The 26794-nt window shown below is 44.8% G+C and overlaps 3 protein-coding genes across 5 annotated transcripts in view; 2 read left to right on the top strand and 1 right to left on the bottom strand.

Annotated features, from left to right (window-relative positions):
* The window catches only part of LOC117749501 (melanoma receptor tyrosine-protein kinase-like), a 42475-nt gene extending 41923 nt beyond the window's left edge, over window positions 1–552 (bottom strand). The window contains exon 1 of one of the 2 annotated variants that reach the window (XM_034560087.1): window positions 448–552. In XM_034560087.1, coding sequence (XP_034415978.1) covers window positions 448–523 — 76 coding nt within the window. In that variant the 5' untranslated portion in view covers window positions 524–552. The remainder of the gene's footprint in view (window positions 1–447) is intronic. The other variant, XM_034560088.1, reaches the window with a different exon arrangement.
* Window positions 553–5958: 5406 nt separating this feature from the next.
* LOC117749519 (tomoregulin-1-like) lies at window positions 5959–19114 on the top strand. Of its 2 annotated transcripts, XM_034560132.1 has the most exons (10): window positions 5959–6215; window positions 6537–6730; window positions 10537–10646; window positions 13338–13467; window positions 14511–14537; window positions 14621–14711; window positions 14956–15104; window positions 15211–15382; window positions 15496–15657; window positions 17854–19114. In XM_034560132.1, the coding sequence occupies exons 2-10, from the start codon at window positions 6604–6606 to the stop codon at window positions 17936–17938; spliced, it is 1053 nt and encodes a 350-aa protein (XP_034416023.1). In that variant the 5' UTR covers window positions 5959–6215; window positions 6537–6603; the 3' UTR covers window positions 17939–19114. The 2 variants fall into 2 exon arrangements, with proteins under 2 accessions (XP_034416023.1, XP_034416021.1); XM_034560130.1 differs by having other exon boundaries at window positions 5959–6730.
* Window positions 19115–21097: 1983 nt separating this feature from the next.
* Window positions 21098–25490, top strand: cavin4b (caveolae associated protein 4b). Its single transcript, XM_034560134.1, has 2 exons — window positions 21098–21454; window positions 24918–25490. The coding sequence occupies exons 1-2, from the start codon at window positions 21098–21100 to the stop codon at window positions 25488–25490; spliced, it is 930 nt and encodes a 309-aa protein (XP_034416025.1).
* Window positions 25491–26794: the final 1304 nt, after the last annotated feature.

Below are 26794 nucleotides of genomic sequence, written 5' to 3'. Positions count from 1 at the left end.
TAATAAAGAACCCGTTGAAACGCTCTCAACCCGGACTCACGCTCCCTCTCCGGAGCTCTGACCCCGGACTCACGCTCCCTCTCCGGAGCTCTGACCCCGGACTCACGCTCCCTCTCCGGAGCTCTGACCCCGGACTCACGCTCCCTCTCCGGAGCTCTGACCCCGGACTCACGCTCCCTCTCTCCCGCAGTAACACGCTCCCTCTCCGGAGCTCTGACCCCGGACTCACGCTCCCTCTCCGGAGCTCTCACCCCGGACTCACGCTCCCTCTCTCCCGCAGTAACACGCTCCCTCTCCGGAGCTCTCACCCCGGACTCACGCTCCCTCTCCGGAGCTCTCACCCCGGACTCACGCTCCCTCTCCGGAGCTCTCACCCCGGACTCACGCTCCCTCTCTCCCGCAGTAACACGCTCCCTCTCCGGAGCTCTCACACCGACTCAGTCCTACCTGACCTGCCGGGACTGGTGCAGCAGCAGCGGCCGAGCAGCAGCAGCAGCAGCGCGGCTCCTCCACAGGAGCTCATGTCTTTAGTGAAGTCTGCTGGTCCATGAAGACCAGAGAAGTGTTCCTGAGCTGTCTGTCTGCCTGTCTGTCTGCCTGTCTGTCTCTCCCTCTCTCTGTTTCTGTTTCTGAGCAGAGACCTGGATGACGAACCTGGTGGAGTCAAAGAGAAGTCCACCTGCCTGTCTGTCTGTGTGTGTGTCTCTCCACCTGCCTGTCTGTCTGTGTGTCTGTCTGTGTGTGTGTGTGTGTCTCTCCACCTGTCTGCCTGTCTGTCTGTGTGTGTGTCTCTCCACCTGTCTGTCTGTCTGTCTGTCTGTCTGTGTGTCTGTGTGTCTGTGTGTCTGTCTCTCCACCTGTCTGTCTGTCTGTCTGTGTGTCTGTGTGTCTGTCTGCCTGTCTGTGTGTGTGTCTGTCTCTCCACCTGTCTGCCTGTCTGTCTGTGTGTCTGTCTCTCCACCTGTCTGTCTGTCTGTCAGTCTGTCTGTGTGTCTGTCTCTCCACCTGTCTGTCAGTCTGTCTGTGTGTCTGTCTCTCCACCTGTCTGTCAGTCTGTGTGTCTGTCTCTCCACCTGTCTGTCTGACTGTCTGTCTCTCCACCTGTCTGTCTGGCTGTGTGTCTGTCTGTCTGTCTGTCTGTCTGTCTGTCTGTCTGTGTGTCTGTCTGTCTGTGTGTCTGTGTGTCTGTGTGTCTGTCTGTCTGTCTGTCTGTCTGTGTGTCTGTCTGTCTGTCTCTCCACCTGTCTGTCTGTCTGTGTGTCTGTGTGTCTGTGTGTCTGTCTGTCTGTCTCTCTCTCTCTCTGTCTCTCCACCTGTCTGTCTCTCTCTCTCTCTGTCTGTCTGACTGTCTGTCTCTCTGTGGGTCTGTCTCTCCACCTGTCTGTCTCTCTCTCTCTGTCTGTCTGACTGTCTGTCTCTCCACCTGTCTGTCTGTCTGTGTGTCTCTCTCTCTCTGTCTGTCTGACTGTCTGTCTCTCTCTTCGTGACATCGTCCTAACCCAACAGGAATATTGATATTATCAATGAATCTTTTTTAATAAATATATAGACAAACAAATAAACAGATAAATGATTAAATAAATAAATAATTCAAAGAATAAACAAGTAAGGACAGAAAGAAATGGATAAGTTACTAAATGAATGAATAAATAAGCAAATAAATAAATGAAACTGAATGAATGAATACATTGAACATTTAAAAATGGATAAATGAATAAATAGATAAATAATGTTTTGCAATGAGAAACAACAGAGGGTTAATTAGGCTTAATTACAGTTCCGTGTCCCGGAGTGTTTGTGTGTTATTACTGAACATGATGATGTAGTTATGAGGCCGCTCCCTTGGAGCAGCACACGGAGACAAAAGGTGAGTCACGTGATCAGAGGAACCAATAGAACCACAGAGAACACAAAGGCCCTGAACGCATCGTCAGAAACCTGTTCATCGATCTGCTCGCTGGCTTCAGGGCGGATGATTCAGAGATTAATCGCCTTTCTGATCATTGATTTGTTTCGTGGTTATAACAGAAGAAATCATGAGAACTTTAATATTTTTAAAGCTTTTATTTTTTATTTTATTTTACAATTTTTTTCTTTTTTCTTAAAGGGACAGGACATGCTCAAATGAAACTAAATATTATTTATCCGTGTCGGTCTTTTTGACTGTTGACGATATCGGCTCCAGAGATGTTTGTTTGTTTGAGAAAAGTGGTCAAATAAATATTTAGTCTGCACTGGACGTGTTATAAAGAAATAAAACAACATCAGTGGATGACGTGTCTCTTTAAATCCTCGTCAACACCTGTTTTTACACTATTGGGGTCACTGATTTCCCCCACAACGCACTGTTTTCATCATTCATAATTAATAACTCCGCTCTGCTTTGTGTGGTTTTTCTTGTTTACCTAAACAACATTCGCGTGCGGCTGCTTGATTCTTGCCAACAAAGCATGTGAGGATCATAAAAAGCCTCCTAATGGATGTTCATGCTCATTTGTGTGTAATGAAAGCTGACACGAGGAGCTGGGCAGGAACACCTCCACCAGAGGGCGACATCATGCAGACGGAACAGGAAACAACCTATGAAGGGATGCTTTTATTTTGAAAATCACTCAACATAGACACACAAAGAATCCTCCGAAAACCCAAAACTTGTTATTCTCCGGTTTTCATAGTTTCTCCTCAGACAACTAAACTACTAGTTAGGCTTAAACACTAAACTACTAGTTAGGTTTAAACAACTAAACTACTAGTTAGGTTAAAACAACTAAACTACTAGTTAGGTTTAAACACTAAACTACTAGTTAGGTTTAAACAACTAAACTACTAGTTAGGCTTAAACAACTAAACTACTAGTTAGGCTTAAACAACTAAACTACTAGTTAGGTTAAAACAACTAAACTACTAGTTAGGTTTAAACACTAAACTACTAGTTAGGTTTAAACAACTAAACTACTAGTTAGGTTTAAACACTAAACTACTAGTTAGGTTTAGACAACTAAACTACTAGTTAGGTTTAGACAACTAAACTACTAGTTAGGTTTAGACAACTAAACTACTAGTTAGGTTTAAACAACTAAACTACTAGTTAGGTTTAGACAACTAAACTACTAGTTAGGTTTAGACAACTAAACTACTAGTTAGGTTTAAACAACTAAACTACTAGTTAGGTTTAGACAACTAAACTACTAGTTAGGTTTAGACAACTAAACTACTAGTTAGGTTTAAACAACACCTGTGTGTTTGCTGAGCTTTCGTTCGATTTTTGGAAAGTTGAACTCACAAAAAGTCAAACTGGATTCTGTCACCTTGAGATTATTTTAGTTAAACATTCAAAGAAACAAACAACGGAGGAGAAAAGGAGGAAGAGGAGGAAGAGGAGGAGGAAGAGGAGACGGAGGAGAAGAAGGAGGAGAAGGAGGAGAAGATTAGTAAAGGGGAGTGAGAAGTGAACTAATGAGCGCAGACGGCTTAGCAAAACATCCTGACCTGAGGATGAAGATTAAATGGTGTGTGTGTGTGTCTGTGTGTGTGTTAATAAATCAGATGGATGTTTCCTTCTGTGTGTTTTTGTTGGTAAACATCTTGTTGTCAACATGAGGGATTCATTTTGTTTGTGAAAAATAGATTTGAATAAAACTAATTAAAACATTTGATCTGTGTGTATGTCTGTGTGTATGTCTGTGTGTATCTGTGTGTATGTCTGTGTGTATCTGTGTGTATGTCTGTGTGTATCTCTGTGTGTGTGTATGTGTGTATCTGTGTGTATGTCTGTGTGTATCTGTGTGTATGTCTGTGTGTATCTGTGTGTATGTCTGTGTGTATCTGTGTGTATGTCTGTGTGTATCTCGGTGTGTATGTCAGTGTGTATCTCTGTGTGTGTGTATGTGTGTATCTGTGTGTATGTCTGTGTGTATCTGTGTGTATGTCTGTGTGTATCTCTGTGTGTATGTCAGTGTGTATCTCTGTGTGTGTGTATGTGTGTATCTCTGTGTGTATCTCTGTGTGTATGTCTGTGTGTATCTCTGTGTGTATGTCAGTGTGTATCTCTGTGTGTATGTCTGTGTGTATCTCTGTGTGTATGTCTGTGTATATATACATACATAAGATATTTTAAACCTCAATAAAATATCTTAACATATGTATATATATGTATGTATATACACATACATATATACGTATATATAATATATATGATATTTTATTGAGGTTTAAAATATCTTATATATTTATGTATATACATATATGTATATATAAATATATATATATATAAGATATTTTAAACCTCAATAAAATATCATATATATAAGATGTATATATATATATATATATATACATCTTATATTTTTCCTGCATATATACATATATAAGATTTTGTATTGAGTTTTAAAATATCTTATATAATATATATATACATATATAATATACTTTATTGATATATATATATATATATATATATATATATATATATATATATATCTTATATCTTCCCTTCTGGTCATAATGCACAAAAGAAATGAACTAAAGTGCTAAAAATCAAATGAAAAGTGACTTTCGGGTCATCGCGATTGAATATTGTCCTTCGTGGGCTTCCGTACTCAGAGGAGCCCTGAAAGGCGCAGCAGCGCCTCCTGCTGGCCGCAGCCCGTCAGTGACCAACACTCACGTTACTGTCCATGAAGATCCCAAATGTTTGATGGAACAGCTGTTTGTGATTGTTTAAGTATTAATATGCAGTTTATATGAATTAATGTGTCGATTAAAATGCACGTTTGCTTTGTTGTAAACCTCAAAGCAGCTTGAAGACTCTCATATCTCTGTTGATGTTTACAGACGCTGGACTGTAATAACTTTATTAGTCCTCCGTGAGTTTGACAGAGAGCTTTATGGAGAAAATGAGAAGTTTGATCAACTTTTGGACTCCAGAAACATTATTTATTCTCAACGCTTTGACTTCATTAAAAAGATTAAATATAAAACAACGAAATGTTGTCATCGTTATCGTCATTATCAGGTCAGTAATGTTTATCTTTTATTTGCGTCTTTCTTTTATTGAAGAATGTGTTCAGCACAAATCTTATTATGACAATCATGTGAAATATTAAAAGAAAAAAAAATAGTAAATTAATAAATAGCATCAAAGTTCTCGCTCAGTCAGAGGCTGCAGAGAATATTTTTTAAATATTTAAACTTTAAAAATAAAATACAAAAATGAAATGATAATATTGTAGGTTTGTGATTAATGTTTATGTTTCCATGTACACGTTGAATTAAACTAGAAAAACATGAACGTTGGACTCATGTATGTAAGCGAAAGACTGTATTAATGTTTTATGACCAACAACCTGCAGAGCTGATGACCGTTACCTTTAGTTTCACATAATATTCATTATTTTATGTATTTTAATTGATGTATTCATCTATTAATTGATACATTTCTTGATTAATTAATCTATTTATTTATAAATGTTGTATTTATTGATGTATTGTATTCATTTATGTATCATTGTAATAATTGATTCATTATTGTATTTATGTATTCATCTGTTTTTATGTATTCACTTATGTACTTGTGTTTATTTTGTATCTATTTTGTATTGATTTATTGATGTCTTTATTTATCTGTGTATTATTGTAATGATTCATTCATATATTTGTATGTATTTATTTATGTACTTATATATTTTATATCTGTTTCATTGATAGATTAATGTATTTATTTATTTTTGTATTATTGTATTCATTTGTTCATCTATTTTTTGTATTATTGTATTCATCTATGTATTATTGTATTTATTTAGTGATTATTATATGTATTCCTTCATCTATTTGTATGTATTTATTCATGCACTTTGTATTGATCTGTCATGTATTTATATATTGGTGTATTTTTGTGTTAATAACCAGAGGACTCTCAGTGGGAGTGGTCTCCTGCAGGTCACGTGGTCCGAGCCTTTGTTGATTTGCTTCAGTAGAAGAAGAACAGCAGGACAAAAAAAAACAAAAAAAAAAACAGTCCTGGTCCGACCGACCCACCAAACTCGCTCATCGTCGCCGGCGCACACTCGCTCTTCTTCGGCGTAGATGCTGCTGGAAGCCCCTTCGGGTTCTCACCTGGATCTTTTCTCCCCGCCGGTTTGAGTGCGAGGCAGCGGGACTGGGGGATGGAGGCTCGGTCCGGGCTGTGAGCAGACTGGTTTGAGGGGGTGTTGGAGGTGTGTGTGTGTGTGTGTGTGTGTGTGTGGGTGGGGGGTCGGTGTGTGAAGCCCCAGGCCCTTTGTTGTTATCCCGGGCTTCGTCTTGCAGCCCTCCTCCTCCTCCTCCTCCTCCTCCTCCTCCCCGGCCCTCATCGTGTTTTCCGGCCGGGTTTCCCCTCCGTTTCACCCGGAGCTTCCCTCCCGAGAGCCGGCAGAGGAACACGTTTCAACCCGGATCTCAAGCGGCTCCTTTCACGGAGGGTTTCATTTGAAGGACGCGTCTAGACAAACGGACTCTTCTGGTCCTTCTTGACCCTTTTATCTCCTGTCTCTTTGTAGACCTCTATCTACCCCTACTCACACAGACCTGCACCTCCATCTGTGTTTAAACCCCCCGGACTCCATCATGGCTCCGGTGTGCCGGGTTCTCTGGTCCCGCTACCTGCTGGTCCTGCTGGTCCTCCCCGCCGTCCGGAGCTCGTTCCCCCGCAGCGGAGCGGACTGCGGCCCCCTGAAGGCCGCCGACTGCCCAGGTGAGATGCAACATCCACAACATCCTGTTTACACCTGAACGCATCACCTCAGGTCGGTCTGCAGCAGGTATTGTTTTAATGGTGGAGGTTTGGGGAGGTCAGAGGTCACAGTTTGACCCCCCCTGCCTCCATCTTTATTAGATGTTTCGCTGCAGCTGATCACATGACCCAGCCGTGGTCGTTGACCCTCTTTGGGTCGATGTTTGATGGCGTTCTGAACGCCGAAGGTCTCGGGTCACATCCGGCGCTTTGAGCTCGTGGGCGATGCACTTCCTGTTCCTCGGAGAGACGACCCCAGAACCGACATGTTGGACCAGCGGTCCACGCGGTCCGCTGGTCCGTGCTTCGTTGGTTGGGTAGGCGGTCCCTCAACGACACGTTCAGGAACACGCCATGATGCATGAAGGGAACCACCCGCCGCGTTGCCTTTGGGGTCTATAAGGACCTGCAGATAACAACCGTTGTCGTTAGCTTAGCATGAACTCTGAAGTCGTCCATGTTTCTACGGCAGCCCAGAACGGACAAACTGAGCACTTTGTGTCCCCTGAAGGCCACCGTAGTTCCATTCCGCTGTTCGGCCAACTCGCCACTAGAGGCCGCTAAACGTGGTTCGGTGTTGAGGTCAACGGGGAAAGTTTTGTTGGGGCTCGTGAAGTCACGGACCAGGAAGTAAACGCTGCATGAAGAATGAGGACCACCTCAGGATGTGGTCTGCTTTCACACCTGTGGTTCATTCATTCACCATGACAACAGAGGCCTCACTGTGTGTGTGTGTGTGTGTGTGTGTGTGTGTGTGTGTGTGTGTGTGTGTTGACCACTCCTCACTTTAACTGGGATCTATTTCAGGGTTAATTACAGGCTAGAGAACCAGGGCGAGGTTGTGTGTGTGTGTGTGTGTGTGTGTGTGTGTGTGTGTGTGTGTGTGTGTGTGTGTGTGTGTGTGTGTGTGTGCGTGTGGTACTCGTGGATACATCAAACTAACCACACTGGCTTGTAACCGCGTTATGATATTCCATAAATATATACTATATATATATATATATATATATATATATATATATATATACTGTATATAATCCATCTTTAATTAAAGATGGATTATGAGTGAGATTTGGCAACTGGGTCCTCAAACCTGTTCAACCTGAGATGAAGTAACGTTTTATATTTATATAAAGTTTTATATTTATATAACGGGGACAGGAAACGCATCGCGAGCAAAGGATTGTGGGTGTTTTCAGGAGCGGAAAGTCACACTTGAGTCTCAAGTCTTTGCACTCAAGTCCCAAGTCCGGTCCTAGATCAAGACAGGCAGGTCCTGGGTCAAGTCCTGGGTCAAGTCCGGGGTCAAGTCCTGGATCACGTCCTGGATCACGTCCTGGATCAAGACAGGCAAGTCCGGGGTCAGATAGGGGTCAGATAGGGGTTTCAAGGTGATATTTTCTATCGATGTTTATTACAGAACGTCAAGAAATCAGAACAAACAGTTTCTCGTTGTGTAAAGTCGAAGGCCCCCCTTCGTGGTCTACTCCGAGTCTTTCCAGACCCGAAGGATCCCCCAACAGGACTCTGACGTCAGCTCTTGTTGTGGTTGCTAACGCTGGTTCTCGCCTTAGCTCTTCAGGTCTCTCCGGCCTGGAGGGAGCTGGTCTCTGCAGACCTCCGTGACTCGGTAAACAAGCTGCGACTGGTTGGTGACGAGAAGATGAGAAGTTGGTAACCATGGTTACTCAGGAGGGACCGCCTCCTTTCTTTCTTGGTTTAGCCGAGGACCCCCAAACTCACAGCGATGGAGCAGGGACCCCCGACTGCACCCTTCAATACTAAGATATTCAGATCATACACATATATTCATGTTTGTATTACTATTACATGTTTATAAACACAACAACACCACTGTTTACAAACACAACAACACTGTTTATAAACACAACAACACCACTGTTTATAAACACAACAACATCACTGTTTATAAACACAACAACACCACTGTTTACAAACACACCAACATCACTGTTTACAAACACAACAACACCACTGTTTACAAACACACCAACATCACTGTTTACAAACACACCAACATCACTGTTTATAAACACAACAACACCACTGTTTATAAACACAACAACACCACTGTTTATAAACACACCAACAACAACACTGTTTATAAACACAACAACAACATCACTGTTTATAAACACAACAACACCACTGTTTATAAACACAACAACAACAACACTGTTTATAAACACAACAACACCACTGTTTATAAACACAACAACAACAACACTGTTTATAAACACAACAACAACATCACTGTTTATAAACACAACAACACCACTGTTTATAAACACAACAACACCACTGTTTATAAACACAACAACACCACTGTTTATAAACACAACAACAACATCAACAATGTTTTTGAACACACCAACAACAACATCAACACTGTTTATAAACACCACAACATAAACACTGTTTATAAACACAACAACAACAACACTGTTTATGAACACACCGACAACATCAACATTTTTTTATGAACACCAACAACAACATCAACACTGTTTATAAACACAACAACACCGCCACCACTGTTTATAAACACAACAACAACAACACTGTTTATGAACACACCGACAACAACATCAATACTGTTTATAAAAACACCAACAACATTAATACTGTTTATAAACACATCAACAACAACATCACTGTTTATAAACACAACAACAACAACAACACTGTTTATAAACACACCAACAACATCAACACTGTTTATAAAGACAACAATAACAACATAAACACTGTTTATAAACACACCAACAACAAAAACACTGTTTATAAAAACAACAACAACAAAAACACTGTTTATAAACGCAACAACAACATCAACACTGTTTATAAACGCAACAACAACATCAACACTGTTTATAAACGCAACAACAACACGGTTCATAAAGACAACAATAACAACATCAACACTGTTTGTAAACATAACAATAACAACATCAACGCTGTTTATAAACACACAAATATCAATGCCAACGTAACTCATGATGGAACCCGTCGGTAAAGACCACAGTGTTTCTGTTATTTTGTCCACCCCCGCGCTCTGAGGTATTTACTGATTACAGGGGAAGAGGGGGTGACGCCCCCTGTAATTACCTGCTCTAATTGGTCGGCTTGTGGACCGCCGACCAATCAGCTGCCATCAGGAAATGACGTGTGTGTGTGTGTGTGTGTGTGTGTGTGTGTGTGTGTGTGTGTGTGTGTGTGTGTGTGTGTGTGTGTGTGTGTGTGTGTGTGTGTGTGTGTGTGTGTGTGCGTGTGCGTGTGTGTGTGTGTGTGTGTGTGCGTGTGCGTGTGTGCATTGTGTACCATATTAGTGAGATTTTGTTTCTGATGCTCCCCAGAGGATGGACCCTGGTGTTCCTTTGGATCGTAGATCAGAAACCTCTCGTTGACGTTCAAACACACCGTGTCAGCTGTTCCTTACTATGTTGATACATGTGACATATTGTTGGTAGAATTAGACCCTGTTGTGATGGAAGCATTTCCAATGAGTCCAAAGTCATCCTTTGTAGATGTAGATGTTTAAATCCATTTCCAGAGAAGCGACACCAACCGGTTACTCTCACCAAAGAACGTAGTTCATGAAGCCTTCAGTGGTTTTATTATTGTTTTATTATTGTTTTATTATTGTCAGGAAGACGACTGGAAAGCTTTTGTTTTGCTCAGAGCCTAAAACCCCCACGAGCCGTGTAACCTGGATGTCGTTGTGATGATCTGTGATTGTTTTTCAGATCTGTCGGAGAAGAAGAGCGACCTGCGAGTGTGCGACGCCGGGACGTGTCGCTTCGGAGGAACCTGCCGAGAGAACGGAGCCGAGATCAAGTGTGTCTGCCAGTTCCACGTGAGTCCTACACACACACACATACACACACACACACACACACACACACACACACACACACACACACACACATTACATTTCATGTCATTTAGCTGACGCTTTTATCTAAAGCGACTTACAATAAGTGCATTAAACCATGAGTCCAAACTCAGAACAACAAGAATCAAGAAAGTACAATTTCTTCAATAACGTTAAACTACAGAATACTATCGGTAAGGGACATTTAAGTGTTACTAAAGTGTTAAACTACAAAGTGCTATCAGTAAGAGACATTTAAGTGTTACTAAAGTGTTAAACTACAAAGTGCTATCAGTAAGAGACATTTAAGTGTTACTAAAGTGTTAAACTACAAAGTGCTATCAGTAAGAGACATTTAAGTGTTACTAAAGTGTTAAACTACAAAGTGCTATCAGTAAGAGACATTTAAGTGCTACTAAAGTGCTACTACGGCTCTACCTTCCCTATTCAAGGTGTAGTCACTAAGATGTGTTTTTAGTCTGTAGAGACTTCCTGTCCTGATGTCAATGGGGAGCTCGTTCCACCAATGAGGAGCCAGAACAGCAAACAGTCGTGACTTCGTAGAGTGTTTAGCTCGTAGTGACGGAGCTACAAGCTGATTGGCAGAAGCCGAGCGAAGTGAACGGGCTGGGATGTGAGGTTAGACCATGTCCAGGGTGTGAGGTTAGACCATGTCCTGGATGTGAGGTTAGACCATGTCCTGGGTGTGAGGTTAGACCATGTCCTGGATGTGAGGTTAGACCATGTCCTGGGTGTGAGGTTAGACCATGTCCTGGGTGTGAGGTTAGACCATGTCCTGGGTGTGAGGTTAGACCATGTCCTGGGTGTAAGGTTAGACCATGTCCTGGGTGTGAGGTTAGACCATGTCCTGGATGTGAGGTTAGACCATGTCCTGGATGTGAGGTTAGACCATGTCCTGGGTGTGAGGTTAGACCATGTCCTGGATGTGAGGTTAGACCATGTCCTGGGTGTGAGGTTAGACCATGTCCTGGATGTGAGGTTAGACCATGTCCTGGTGTGAGGTTAGACCATGTCCTGGGTGTAAGGTTAGACCATGTCCTGGTGTGAGGTTAGACCATGTCCTGGGTGTGAGGTTAGACCATGTCCTGGGTGTGAGGTTAGACCATGTCCTGGGTGTGAGGTTAGACCATGTCCTGGGTGTGAGGTTAGACCATATCCTATATGTAGAACCTGGACCAGAGCCTGGACCAGGACCTGGACCAGAACCTGGACCAGAACCTGGACCAGAACCTGGACCAGGACCTGTGCCGCCTTCTGAGTGAGAAGAGGTCCTATTCTCCTGATGTTGTACAGCATGTACCTACAGGAGCGTGTTGTTGCGGTGATGTTGGCAGTCAGGGCGAGTTGACTGACAGGTGTCACACGAGGTTCCTGGCAGTCGAGTGCGGGGCTAACACAGAGTTGTTGAAGGTCGTAGGTGGGAGAGACTTTTCCTGGAAGGAGGAGAAGTTCAGTCTTGTCCGGGTTCATTTTTAGGTGGTGAGCGGACATCCACTGAGAGATGTCAGTCAGACATCCACTGAGAGATGTCAATCAGACATCCACTGAGAGATGTCAGTCAGACATCCACTGAGAGATGTCAATCAGACATCCACTGAGAGATGTCGGTCAGACATCCACTGAGAGATGTCAGTGAGACATCCACTGAGAGATGTCAATCAGACATCCACTGAGAGATGTCAATCAGACATCCACTGAGAGATGTCGGTCAGACATCCACTGAGAGATGTCAATCAGACATCCACTGAGAGATGTCAATCAGACATCCACTGAGGGATGTCAGTCAGACATCCACTGAGAGATGTCAGTCAGACATCCACTGAGAGATGTCAGTCAGGATTTTGGTGCATGTGTGACCGAGTCCGCAGTCTGTAGTATCTACGAGTAGATGTGCACACAGGTATGGAAAGAAAACACATTATAAACAGGGAAATGTTTATACTCAACCGCCCTCAGCCACCACCGAAGACTCCCACGAAAGACTCCTAGGTCTTTATCCTCCGAGTCTCCATACGAGGAGTCTTCCCTGACGCTACAGGCCCCAACCTGGTTATACACCTGAGTTGGCGGTAATTGGTTACAGCTGTGATGAGCCCGCCCACAGGTCGTTGAAGGAATTGCCCACTCAGTGATCGATACTGGTAAACAGGGGATTCATTGCTACCAGTGAAGTCTCAGTTTGCTAGAATGTGAAATTCTTGCCAAACTGATTAAGGACAAAGATCTGTTTACCTCAAGGTAAAAAGTAGAATAAAGTTTAGTCCCTAGTAGATTTGGATTACAGAGCAAATACTGAAATCCTAGCTGGTTTGGTTGACTTTTCAGTCACTTGTGTAAAAAAGCAACAAATCGCAGCTCAAAATGTTCAGATTAGAAAGACAGTACAGACTAGCATTCTAGTATACCTAAATACAGCAGATACAGTAGTAATATAGCAGAGAAACCTCTTTAAAGAATATACTCAGCAAGATACAGGAAGTCCCAGAAGTCAGTGGACACACAGCTCAGATGCACACTCACACACACAACATGCGTCGTCATTGGTTGGACAGTTTTGATGATGTCATCATTGGGTTCTGCCTCCGAGCTGAGGAGCTCTGGACGTGATGAAGGAGTGACGGAGGAGAAGCTGACTCTGGGTTTGTGTTTCAGTGCCACAAGAAGTACATCCCTGTGTGCGGCTCCAACGGAGACACCTACCAGAACGAGTGCTTCCTGAGGAGAGCCGCCTGCAAGAAGCAGAGGGCCGTCACCATCGTGTCCGAGAGACCCTGCTACCACGGTAGGTCTGTCTATGACACCCTTCTACCATGGTAGGTCTGCCTCTATGAGACCCTTCTACCACGGTAGGTCTGTCTATGACACCCTTCTACCATGGTAGGTCTGCCTCTATGACACCCTTCTACCATGGTAGGTCTGCCTCTATGAGACCCTTCTACCAGGGTAGGTCTGTCTATGACACCCTTCTACCATGGTAGGTCTGCCTCTGAGACCCTGCTACCACGGTAGGTCTGGCTCTATGAGACCCCACTACCAGGGTAGGTCTGCCTCTGAGACCCTGCTACCACGGTAGGTCTGCCTCTATGAGACCCCACTACCAGGGTAGGTATGCCTCTATGAGACCCTTCTACCAGGGTAGGTCTGCCTCTATGAGACCCTTCTACCAGGGTAGGTCTGCCTATGAGACCCTTCTATCAGGGTAGGTCTGCCTCTATGAGACCCTTCTACCAGGGTAGGTCTGCCTCTATGAGACCCTTCTATCAGGGTAGGTCTGCCTATGAGACCCTTCTACCAGGGTAGGTCTGCCTCTATGAGACCCTTCTACCAGGGTAGGTCTGCCTATGAGACCCTTCTACCAGGGTGGGTCTGCCTATGAGACCCTTCTACCAGGGTGGGTCTGCCTCTATGAGACCCTTCTACCAGGGTGGGTCTGCCTATGAGACCCTTCTACCAGGGTGGGTCTGCCTATGAGACCCTTCTACCAGGGTGGGTCTGCCTATGAGACCCTTCTACCAGGGTGGGTCTGCCTATGAGACCCTTCTACCAGGGTGGGTCTGCCTATGAGACCCTTCTACCAGGGTGGGTCTGCCTATGAGACCCTTCTACCAGGGTGGGTCTGCCTATGAGACCCTTCTACCAGGGTGGGTCTGCCTATGAGACCCTTCTACCAGGGTGGGTCTGCCTATGAGACCCAGGATGAAACCAGGTCCTGCAGTAAATCCTTTTTCATGTTCAGTTTGTGTGGATTCATTCTGCAGGATGGAGTCTGACACCCTCTGAAGACCAAAGTAGTTTATTATATAATAATGTCTCTCTCTCTCTCAGATGGAGCATCAGGATCTGGTGATGGAGGTAACCGGCTTCATCTCTTATTCGTATTCTCATTTGTTATTTTTAATAATTGTAATAATGATAATAATAACAAATCTCTGCAGATGATGAAGGTTCTGGTCGAGGGAAGAAGGTTTCCAAATGTGGAAACTGCAAGTTTGGAGCCGAATGTGATGAAGACTCTGAGGATATGCTGTTAGTACACACACACACACACACACACACACACACACACACACACACACACACACACACACACACACACACACACACACACACACACACACACACACACACACACACACACACACACACACACAAATAAAAGCATCAGACATGTACCCTTCAAATTTAAAGTCTGTACAGTAAAGGACTTCCCAGGAATGTACAATTTAAATGTAATGTAACTGTGTGTGTGTGTGTGTGTGTGCGCGTGCAGCTGCATGTGTAACATTGTGTGTAACGGCCACAACGACAACCCCGTGTGCGGCGGCGACGGCGTCACATACGACACACCGTGTCACGTCAGAGAGGCGTCCTGCCTCAAGCAGCTCAAGATAGACATCAAACATGTGGGCCGATGCCAAGGTGAGGAAGAGGAGAGGTGTATACTTATATTATAATATATACTTTAATAGTGTGCAACAGTAAACTTTACTAATCAAAGGTAACTTTTCTTCTTCTGTGGTTTCAGATAAAAGCAGGAAGGACGACAGCATGAAGACCAAACCAGACGTCTACAGTAAGACGCCCCCTGGGGAGGAGGAGGAGGGGTTTGTGGACAGCCCCGCCCCCTGTTCTGAAGACTACGCCCAGTTCTGTGAACACGGCCAATGTGAGATGAGACACAACCTTCCCACCTGCAGGTAAAACCTGGCCCCTCCCCCTTCTCAGTTTCATTTATTATTTATTATTAATATTGTATATTTTATTATTACTATTGTATTATTTTTATTATTGTATATTTGTACATGTCCAGGTGTGAGGCGGCCTACGGGGGTCCTCAGTGTGACCAGCTGCTGGACTTCAACATCCTGTACGTGGTCCCCAGTGGCCAGAAGCTGCACTACGTCCTCATTGCCGCCATCATCGGGGCGGTCCAGATCGCTGTCATCGTCGCCGTGGTGATGTGCTTCACCAGGTACACACTGCAAATACACTGCAAATACACTGCAAATACACTGCAAATACACTGCAAATAGTAATGCAAATACTACTGCAAATACACTGCAAATACACTGCAAATACACTGCAAACATACTGCAAATACTACTGCAAATACACTGCAAATACACTGCAAACATACTGCAAATAGTACTGCAAATACTACTGCAAATACTACTGCAAATACTACTGCAAATACACTGCAAATACACTGCAAATACTACTGCAAATACACTGCAAATACACTGCAAATACACTGCAAACATACTGCAAATACTACTGCAAATACACTGCAAATACACTGCAAATACACTGCAAATAGTACTGCAAATACTACTGCAAATACTACTGCAAATACTACTGCAAATACACTGCAAATACACTGCAAATACACTGCAAACATACTGCAAATACTACTGCAAATACACTGCAAATACTACTGCAAATACTACTGCAAATACTACTGCAAATAGACTGCAAATACTACTGCAAATACTACTGCAAATACACTGCAAATACTTCTGCAAATACACTGCAAATAGACTGCAAATACTACTGCAAATACACTGCAAACACACTGCAAATACACTGCAAACATACTGCAAATACTACTGCAAATACACTGCAAATACTACTGCAAATACACTGCAAACACACTGCAAATACACTGCAAACATACTGCAAATACTACTGCAAATACACTGCAAATACTACTGCAAATACACTGCAAATACACTGCAAATAGTACTGCAAATACTACTGCAAATACACTGCAAATACACTGCAAATACTACTGCAAATACTACTGCAAATACTACTGCAAATACACTGCAAATAGTACTGCAAATACTACTGTAAACATACTGCAAATACTACTGCAAATACTACTGCAAAGACCCTGCAAATACACTGCAAATACACTGCAAATACTTCTGCAAGTACACTGCAAACACACTGCAAATACACTGCAAATACTACTGCAAATACACTGCAAATACTACTGCAAGTACACTGCAAATACTACTGCAAGTACAACTGCAAACACCCTGCAAATACACTGCAAATACTACTGCAAGTACACTGCAAACACACTGCAAATACTACTCCAAGTACACTGCAAATACACTGCAAATACTGCTGCAAGTACACTGCAAACACACTGAAAATACTACTGCAAGTACACTGCAAATACTACTGCAAATACACTGCAAGTACACTGCAAACACACTGCAAATACTACTGCAAGTACACTGCAAATACTACTGCAAACACACTGCAAATACTACTGCAAGTACACTGCAAATACTACTGCAAATACACTGCAAATACTACTGCAGGTACACTGCAAACACACTGCAAATACTACTGCAAGTACACTGCAAATACTACTGCAAACCCCCTGCAAATACACTGCAAATACTACTGCAAGTACACTGCAAACACACTGCAAATACACTGCAAATACTACTGCAAGTACACTGCAAACACACTGCAAATACACTGCAAATACTACTGCAAGTACACTGCAAACACACTGCAAATACTACTGCAAGTACACTGCAAACACACTGCAAGTACACTGCAAATACTACTGCAAACACACTGCAAGAACACTGCAAATACTTCTGTAAATACTACTGCAAGTACACTGCAAATACTACTGCAAACCCCCTGCAAATACACTGCAAATACTACTGCAAGTACACTGCAAACACACTGCAAATACACTGCAAATACTACTGCAAGTACACTGCAAACACACTGCAAATACTACTGCAAGTACACTGCAAACACACTGCAAGTACACTGCAAATACTACTGCAAGTACACTGCAAACACACTGCAAATACACTGCAAATACTACTGCAAGTACACTGCAAACACACTGCAAATACTACTGCAAGTACACTGCAAACACACTGCAAGTACACTGCAAATACTACTGCAAACACACTGCAAGAACACTGCAAATACTTCTGTAAATACTACATACTATACAAAACTGCATGACATGCATTGAGGGTTCCCATTGGCCCTCTAGTTCAAAATAACAAAACAGCAACCAATCAGAACGCAGGATTTGGTCGTGGATTCTCCGCTGTGATTGGTCCGTCGCTGATGCGTACTTCCTGTTGTGTACTTCCTGTCATGCACTTCCTGTCGTGTCCTGCAGGAGGTGCAACAAGACGAAGCGCGGCCGGCGACAGAAGCAGCACCTCGGTCACTTCCCGTCAGGAACCTCCTCCAGGATGATGTAGCTCCTCCCACTTTTCCTTTTTATGAAATACCACAAGTCAAATGTTTTCGTACTGCAGACTGGCGGCTTTTTGATATCTCGACTTTTTGGTGCCTCTGTTTCTTTTTTCTCGCGCTTTTTTTCAAGAATATTTTTTGAATTTCTTAAGGGGCCTTATTTTTTACATTTTCCTCCATATTTGTTTAGTTGTACGTGGAACACTGTGGATCCTCCGGCAGGAAACATTATTTATCTGATCGTCCACGAACACGTCGTCTCTTTGTTTTGACCCGTGGGACGCAGAGCGACACCCTTTCTGTGCTTTTGGTTGACCTTTATTTTGAAGGGACACTAAAAATGTATGTGGCATTAAGTCAGAAATATTGAAGTAATAACTGCTGAATGCTTCTAGAGATATGACTGAAACAATCCAGCTGTTGTTTAAATGTTCTCAGAGTCACAAAACTCAACTATTGATCGTCTGATGTAAAAATGAAAGTTGGATGGTTTAAATACTGATATTAATATTCAAACTCGACATTGTTTTAAGGTTATTTCATTTCAACACAAGTATTTACGAATGATTCCACCTCACAGTTCCTTGTGAGATTCTAATTATTATTATTATGATTATTGTTTTGCTTCCGAAGTTAGAATACTCCTTCAAAACAAAACTACAGATTAAGTTGATTTTTAATTTGATATTAAAACGTAGTGTAGTAAACGCCTTAATGCTCCAGGGGGCGCTGTGCACCAGGACTACAGGTCCACCAGGGACCTTTTTTTGTTGGGTCAAAAATAATCTTTTCACGTGAACTCCAATAAAGTTGATTTTTGTTTTGTTGTTACGAAGCTCCTGAAAACCAAAATGCTGTTTTTTCTACTGTTTAAAAAAAAAGAAAAGAAGAAAAAAAAAGAAGAAGATGAAGATGAAGATGAAGAAATGTACGAGCTGACGTGTTCAGGCTGAATATTTAATTTGAGCGCTTCATGTTCAGACATTCCTCTGAAGATTGTTGAAGAGTTTGTTTTGTTGGTGGAGTTTCTTCTTCTGTGGTGACGATGATGAAGTGTCGTGTTGTGTTGGAGGATCAGATCTGGGATCAGATCTTCTGATTCTAATGTCCATGTTGCATGAACCAGTGAACTTGTTGTTAGACATGTAGTGGAACTAGAGTTATTAAATTATGATGTTTGACCCCAGCGTGTCCTCTGCATTATTATTATGTTTATTTATTATATTTATATAATTGGATGAAGCTTTCGGGACCTAAATTATATTTATTTATTATATTTATATAGAATAACTTGTTTTAACAGGTTTCATTGGATGAAGCGTTTTATTACACTTCTTCTTAAATTAATCACATGACACATTATTTCATATAGAAGACTTTATGTTGACGACCCCTTCACTGACATCGGGATCATTTGGCTCCCAGAATGTTGTTCTTTGACTTTTAATTCCTCCAATCTAAAGACAAACAACCTTTGATCAAGCTGTGGGCGTGTCCCCTGTAGGCTCCGCCCCCTGGAGGGACGCAGGAGTGGAAACCAAGCGCTCCCTAAATATAGCTGAGGGGGTAAAACCAGGCAGCAGCTGGTGGGGAGTCCCCTTCTCCCCTCCTCCCCTTATCTCCATCTCTCCTTCTCTCCTCCTCCCCTTCTCTCCTCCTCCCCTTCTCTCCTCCTCCCCTTCTCTCCTTCTCTCCTTCTCCCCTCCTCCCCATCTCCCCTTCTCTCCTCCTCCCCTTCTCTCCTCCTCCCCTTCTCTCCTTCTCTCCTTCTCCCCTTCTCCCCTTCTCTCCTCTCCTTCTCCCCTTCTCCCCTTCTCTCCTTCTCCCCTTCTCTCCATCTCTCCTTCTCTCCTTCTCCCCTTCTCCCCTTCTCTCCTCTCCTTCTCCCCTTCTCCCCTTCTCCCCTTCTCTCCATCTCTCCTTCTCTCCTTCTCCCCTTCTCTCCATCTCTCCTTCTCTCCTTCTCCCCTTCTCTCCTCCTCCCCTTCTCTCCTTCTCCCCTTCTCTCCTTCTCTCCTTCTCCCCTTCTCTCCTTCTCTCCTTCTCCCCTTCTCTCCTCCTCCCCTTCTCTCCTCCTCCCCTTCTCACCTTCTCTCCATCTCTCCATCTCTCCATCTCCCCTTCTCCCCTTCTCTCCTTCTCCCCTTCTCTCCTTCTCCCCTTCTCTCCTTCTCCCCTTCTCTCCATCTCTCCTTCTCCCCTTCTCTCCTCCTCCCCTTCTCTCCTTCTCCCCTTCTCTCCTTCTCTCCTTCTCCCCTTCTCTCCTTCTCTCCTCCTCCCCTTCTCTCCTCCTCCCCTTCTCACCTTCTCTCCATCTCTCCATCTCCCCTTCTCTCCTCCCCTTCTCCCCTTCTCCCCTTCTCTCCATCTCTCCATCTCCCCTTCTCTCCTCCCCTTCTCCCCTTCTCCCCTTCTCCCCTTCTCTCCTCCTCCCCTTCTCTCCTCCTCTCCTTCTCTCCTCCTCCCCTTCTCCCCTTCTCCCCTTCTCCCCTTCTCTCCTCCTCCCCTTCTCTCCTCCTCTCCTCCTCTCCTCCTCTCCTCCTCCCCTTCTCCCCTTCTCTCCATCTCTAGATGAGGACTAGATGAGGACTAGATGAGGACTAGATGAGGAGGGGGGTCCATTCCTTTTAATACACTCACCTCCCATAGAGGAGCAGGGAGTCATTTTACCCCGAACGGTATTTTTAGAACACGGATCCGTGTCGCTCTCCGTCTCGTTAACGCCGACATTCCTACGACATCCTTTCTCATTTCTAAATTATGGGATTGGAGGAAGTTTGCAGGGAGTTGAGTTTCTCACGACCTTCAGAGGAGGAACACGACCTCTCAGCCCACGATGGCTGGATGAGATCTATTCTTAGTGCGGTCGCTTTAAGTCCACCAGGATATTGTTAAAACTCTCCTTTTAGCCTCCGGCCCGCCCCCTCCCAGCAGGGTGGAGTCTCTCAGCTGATGGGACCGGTTCCAGGGTCAGTGGTGGAGGGGTGATCCGGTCCTCCTGTCCTCCGTTTCTCTCCCTCCTCACTCCTCCTCCTTCTCTTTCCTGGGATCCCCCGATGCCTCGACCCTCATCCTGCTGGTCTCCGTGGCTTTGATCCTCTTCCTCCTCTTCCTCACCGGGGCGACCGAGACCGAGCAACCAGGCGGCCGACCGGCGAGCGAGCATGACAGACAAACCGGGCGTGCCGGCGGGCGACGACGCGGGCAGCATCATGGCGCTGCTGGAGCGCGTGGCCGGCCTCATGGACAGCGTGCAGACCACGCAGCAGCGCATGGAGGAGCGGCAGCTGGAGCTGGAGAGCACGGTGAAGACCATCCAGACGGACGTGGTCAAGCTGACCAGTGACCACGCCAACACCAGCTCCACCGTGGACCGGCTGCTGGAGAAGACGCGCAAGGTCAGCCGCCACGTCAAGGACGTCCGGGTGCGTGTGGAGAACCAGAACGTCAGGGTGAAGAAGGTGGAGGCCACCCAGGGAGACCTCCTGGCCAAGAACAAGTTCAGGGTGGTCATTTACCAGGTAAGACTTCAGGTACCTCACACGGTGGACCTGGACCTCCGGGGTGCCGATCAGCAATGTAACATTAGGACGTTGATGCACTGTGAAACCTTCTCGTGCTCTCAGGGTTTCTAGTCACAGAAGGTTTACTGGTTAAACCATTCGAACCTGGTCTGAAACGAGTTCCTCGGAGAACCGACCTGAACCCAATGTACTCAAATGAATTCTCCAAAAAAGAAACCCGATGCCCGATCCTCCCTGCTCTATTGGACTGAACGGGATCTGGTCTTCGGTTCCCTTAGGTTCTGTTGGCCACTAAGGAGCTCATGGGACGGGTCTGTGGTGCACCAGGCATGTGGACTAAAGGACTTCAATAACACCAGAACTCTTATGATAATCCTCAATTCTATCGGACTGAAACGTGCCAGTTGATGTTTGACAGATTAGTTTTTAAACCTGCAGGGAGTCCAGTTAATTAAAGAAAACTAAACTGAACTTAACTAAACTTTCTCTTGGTTGTATTTATAGTTTACAACCCCTAACCCTCTTAAAGACCTTTTTAGTTTCTAGAAACATGAAGAACTTTTCAGAAACACACACACGCACACGCACACGCGCCCACGCACACGCACAGCGAGCAGCTGCCAGCTGGTTATTTTAGCTCTGAAAGGTGAAACCTTCAGACCTGAAAAGCGTCTTCGTGGATGATTATTTACCAATAAAATAAATCTTCTAACTCTCGTTGATGCTTGAATGACGTCATCAGAGACAATATACTGTTAGTTCTACATTATCACACAGCACAATAAGTACTGACACATGTAGCATGCTAACTAGCGCCTCCCTCTGGGCCGTGGTTTAGTGATGTGCACTCTTATGACCGGGGTCCGGTTGCAGAACGGTCCGGTGAGGTCAGCGGCGATCAAACCTCCAGACTGTAAAAGCCCACATTGCTTTATTTTTACCCACGCACTAAGCGAATGAGAGCGTGCGCTCCGTTAGCTCCGTTAGCACAGATGCTACGTGCTGTGTGTGAGTGACGGTGCCAGCTGAGGGTTATTCTGAGTGTGAAGCTCCAGCATCTCCTAATATAGCGGCCGGCTCTCTCCCCTCGGATTTAGAGCCGGTTCTCCATCATGCCGCTAGCCGCTAGCCGCTAGCTGCGCTCGCCTTTGATTCGTTCTGACGGCTTTAGCACATAACTGTGATGTCATGGGATCAGACGGGCTTGTGACCTTTGACCCCTGCCTCTCTGACCACAGTTTAACCGAGCAGAACATCTTGTGTTCTACGGGGTTCTGCAGCGATACTAATGCAGACTCAAATAACTGGATCAGGGGTGGAACCAGGTCCTCCAGCCTTTGCACTCAAGTCCCAATTTAAGTTCTAAACTTTGCGTTGACGTTGTCTCTTCCTGGTCGGGTCAAAGTGCATGTGAGGAATCAACAGCGTTAACGATAAATGACTGAAGGAAATTACATTACATTACATTACATTACATTACATTACATTTCATTACATTACATTACATTACATTACTTTACTTTACATTACATTACATTTCATGTCATTTAGCTGACGCTTTTATCCAAAGCGACTTACAATAAGTGCATTAAACCATGAGTCCAAACTCAGAACAACAAGAATCAAGAAAGTACAATTTCTTCAATAACGTTAAACTACAAAGTGCTATCAGTAAGAGACATTTAAGTGCTACTAGTGTGCTACTACGGCGCTACCTTCCCTATTCAAGGTGTAGGTCACTAAGGTCACTAAGATGTGTTTTTAGTTATGATGAAATGAACCGATTTTTCAAGTCAGTTTTTGAGTCCAAACCCCTGGTGACAATTGGCTGATCTGGTATCAGATTTTTTTTTGCCGAGTGCGAAGCGGCAGGGATGAGAGTTAGCACCTCCAAATCTGAGGCCATGGTGCTCTGCCGGAAACCGGCGGATTGCTCCCTCCAGGTGGGGGCAAACTGCCTACCCCAAGCGAAGGAGTTCAAGTATCTCGGGGTCTTGTTCACGAGTGAGGGTAAGGTGGAGCGGGAGGTCGACAGGCGGATCGGTGCGGCTGCAGCAGTAAAACAGGCGCTGTACCGGTCCGTCTTGGTGAAGAGGAGCTGAGCCGGAAGGCAAAGCTCTCCATTTACTGGTCGGTCTACGTTCCAACCCTCACCTATGGTCACGAACTCTGGGTCGTGACCGAAAGAACGAGATCTCGGATACAAGCGGCCGAAATGAGCTTCCTCCGTAGGGTGGCCGGGCTCAGCCTTAGAGATAGGGTAAGGAGCTCGGACATCAGGGGGGAGCTCGGAGTCGAGTCGCTGCTCCTTCGTGTCGAAAGGAGTCAGCTGAGGTGGTTCGGGCATCTAGTTAGGATGCCTCCTGGACGCCTCCCATTAGAGGTTTTCCGGGCACGTCCAACTGGTAGGAGGCCCCGGGGAAGACCGAGGACACGCTGGAGGGATTATATCTCCCGGCTGGCCTTGGAACGCCTCGGGATCCCCCAGAATGAGCTGGAAAGTGCTGCGGGTGAGAGGGAAGCCTGGGTCGGCCTGCTGAACCTGCTGCCACCGCGACCCGACCCCGATAAGCGGGTGATAATGGATGGATGGATGGATGGATGGATGGATGGATGGTATCAGATTATTTATTTTAATAAATAACAATTCAGCACATTCATATCTATGTTGTTTTTATTAGTGTTCGTCTATGAGCTGCTGATCAGTCGCGTTGCACAGGAACGTGTTTCAGCACAACTTTGTCGTTTCATGAAAACAAAAGTAGTGTTTTTAACATGATGGATGGATGGATATATGATATATGGATGAATGAATGGATAGATGATATATGGATGGGTATGTGATATATGGACAGACGGATGGATGGTACAGACCTGAAGTCTGAACTCTGATCCCATTAGCATGCTACAGGCTAGTTAGCTAACTAGCGTTGATGTTCATTCTAGATCAGATGTTGGGCCCTTCAGGGTTCTGGAGGAGGGGGAACGTACAGCAGCTCACGCTTCGCTAACTATCAACATGTAGAAACTGGGTCACTAACTGAGGACCAGAAACTCTAAACAGGCATCTTATGGCGGGTTGCCAAGTAGTTCTTTTCTTTTGTGTCAGTGTGCGCTTGTGGAAGTGTTGTACTGGTCAGCCCCCAGTATGAGTGGGCCAGTGTGATGGTGAGTCCCGTCTGCAGGGATCTGGGACAGTTGAACATGTAATGCTCTTGTAACCGGATCTTTGGGTTGCAGGCCGATGCGTGACGTGTCCTGCAGCTGAAAGAGATCTGGCTTAGCTGACAGGTTTAGCTCCAGAAACAGGTGCTGCACTTTATTTATGGCGGCGGGGCCGAGGCCTGCACGCTACGGTCTACATGACTCTCTTTACCCAGATTTAAACCTGACATCAATATCTGTGTTCCCCGCACGATGTTCTCCCGGGTTCACACGGTTCTGTGTTCTCCTCCCTCAGGGTGACCAGGAGGTGAAGGCCGTCACGCCGGGCATCGAGCCAGCAGAACCCAGCGGCAGCACCGGCGCCAGAGCTGACGTGGAACCGGACAAGTTCGAGCTCCCTCCAGACTCGGATGAGGAGTACATGGTGGTGGAAGAGGCCGACTCCTCTGCGGCCGGCCGCGCGAAGAAGACGGGGCTGACGCGCATCGAGAGCTTCAAAGCCACCTTCTCCAAGGAGAACATGAGCAAGACCCGCGAGAACCTGGGCACCAAGGTCAACAAGTTCGGCGAGCGCATCGTGACGGCCGAGAGGCGCGAGAAGATCCGCCAGTCCGGCGAGAGGCTGAAGCAGTCGGGCGAACGGCTGAAGGAAACCATCGGCAAGAGCGTCCCGGCCAAGCTCAACCTGAAGAAGGAGAGGACTGTGGCGGAGGGCCAGGAAGGAGCCGAGGGCGCCGCCGAGGGAACCGCACCCGTCCCGCCTCCAAAGGGCCGCAAGAGCGGCCCGGACGCCGCTAAGGCGGCCGGCGCCGAGGGCAAGGCGGCCGAGTCCGAGGTGCCGATGTACGACATGAAGCAGCTATCGTAAACCTCGAGGCGCTGAGGAAGATCCGGGCCCTTCTCTCTGGACCTCTGGACCACTGAGACCACTGAGAGGGAAAGAGAATCAGAAAATATAGTGTTTTTGTTTGTTTTGTGTTCTTTGGGAAATAAAAGAACAACAAGTGAAAAGAGGTTTCCCATCATCAGGCCGTGTGTTTGCATGATGGAGGTTTGTTTGGTTCTGGGGAGCTTTGGAGAACTAACGATTGAGAGTTTAAGTGAAATGATTAAAGTAAGAAAAGAGGGCCGAGCTGAATGAAGCATCTCAGGAACCTTTTGAGAAGTTGCAGAACATCTTCGTTTCCGTCAGCTGACCAAAGAGGTCGTCTCGACCTTGAAGACGAACACTCAACCTCCAGGGAAGGTTTCAGGAGACCAGTTGAACGTTTCAAGAGTTTATTCGACTCGCAAGCAAAAAATAAACGTTTTATGAAAGTTTGATCACGTTTCTGTCGAAGTCTCAAAAGGTCCAGATGTTCAAAGTCCAGGACCTGGTCCAGGACCTGGTCCAGGACCTGGTCCCTGGAGGACCACTTGAAGGAATAAGACCCGTCCAGCTGGTGCATCCGCTTACAGGAATTGTGAATTACAACTAAACTAAATCTTTCACATAATGTAATTATTTGTGATATTGGGCTTTATGAAATAAAAAATAAACTGAATTGATCTAAATCCTCGTCACGGAGGGTTAAAGGTTTTTAATTGGTGATTGATTAATAAACATGAATGGATATGATTCATATTAAAAGGCCGTTGTATGAAGTGTTACACTATAAAAGTGCACAAAGAAGACAAATGTTTTTGTTGGAAGAACAAAGTTGAGTAGTTTTATTTTGGAGGCGGAGTCAATTACCTGGATATTGATTTATTGTTCGACTCGTCACGTTAAAGCAGGTTTTACAATAAAGAGTGATTTAAATAAAGAAAACAATAATATAACTGCATTTCTTCTCTTTTTAAGACTCATATTGACCTGCTAATAAATAATTAACACAAATATGAATGATGAGATTCTTTGAAACAAACCTCATAATCTATAGAAACATTTAAATGTGCTTTAGGGGCTCAAAAGATCAAATAAAATGAACTTCATTGAAATGTTTGACCTTCTTAAGACAAACGACACAAATATAAAAATTGACGTGACATAAACTTTTATCTATTATGTTATTACTTTTATGTTTTTATCATCACAAACAAGAGAATCTGGATGTTTTTATGTGTTCAATGTTCTGTTTGTTCCCTTTTATGAAATGCTGTTTGTGTTTCAACAAACAAACAAACAAACAA

Source organism: Cyclopterus lumpus, chromosome 20 (assembly GCF_009769545.1).
Source record: "Cyclopterus lumpus isolate fCycLum1 chromosome 20, fCycLum1.pri, whole genome shotgun sequence".
Classification (NCBI taxonomy): Eukaryota; Metazoa; Chordata; class Actinopteri; order Perciformes; family Cyclopteridae; genus Cyclopterus; species Cyclopterus lumpus.
Note: the sequence above shows the minus strand (reverse complement) of the source record. Positions and strands in the feature narration are given on the sequence as shown.

What these genes read in the sequence shown, in the direction of transcription:
- LOC117749519 (XM_034560132.1), top strand. Translation starts at nt 6,604, where the DNA reads ATGGCTCCGGTGTGCCGGGTTCTCTGGTCCCGCTACCTGCTGGTCCTG. An exon ending in AGTGTGTCTGCCAGTTCCAC is followed by an intron (nt 10,647 to 13,337) that starts GTGAGTCCTACA and finishes TTTGTGTTTCAG; the next exon opens with TGCCACAAGAAGTACATCCC. An exon ending in ATCAGGATCTGGTGATGGAG is followed by an intron (nt 14,538 to 14,620) that starts GTAACCGGCTTC and finishes AAATCTCTGCAG; the next exon opens with ATGATGAAGGTTCTGGTCGA.
- cavin4b (XM_034560134.1), top strand. Translation starts at nt 21,098, where the DNA reads ATGACAGACAAACCGGGCGTGCCGGCGGGCGACGACGCGGGCAGCATC. An exon ending in TCAGGGTGGTCATTTACCAG is followed by an intron (nt 21,455 to 24,917) that starts GTAAGACTTCAG and finishes CTCCTCCCTCAG; the next exon opens with GGTGACCAGGAGGTGAAGGC.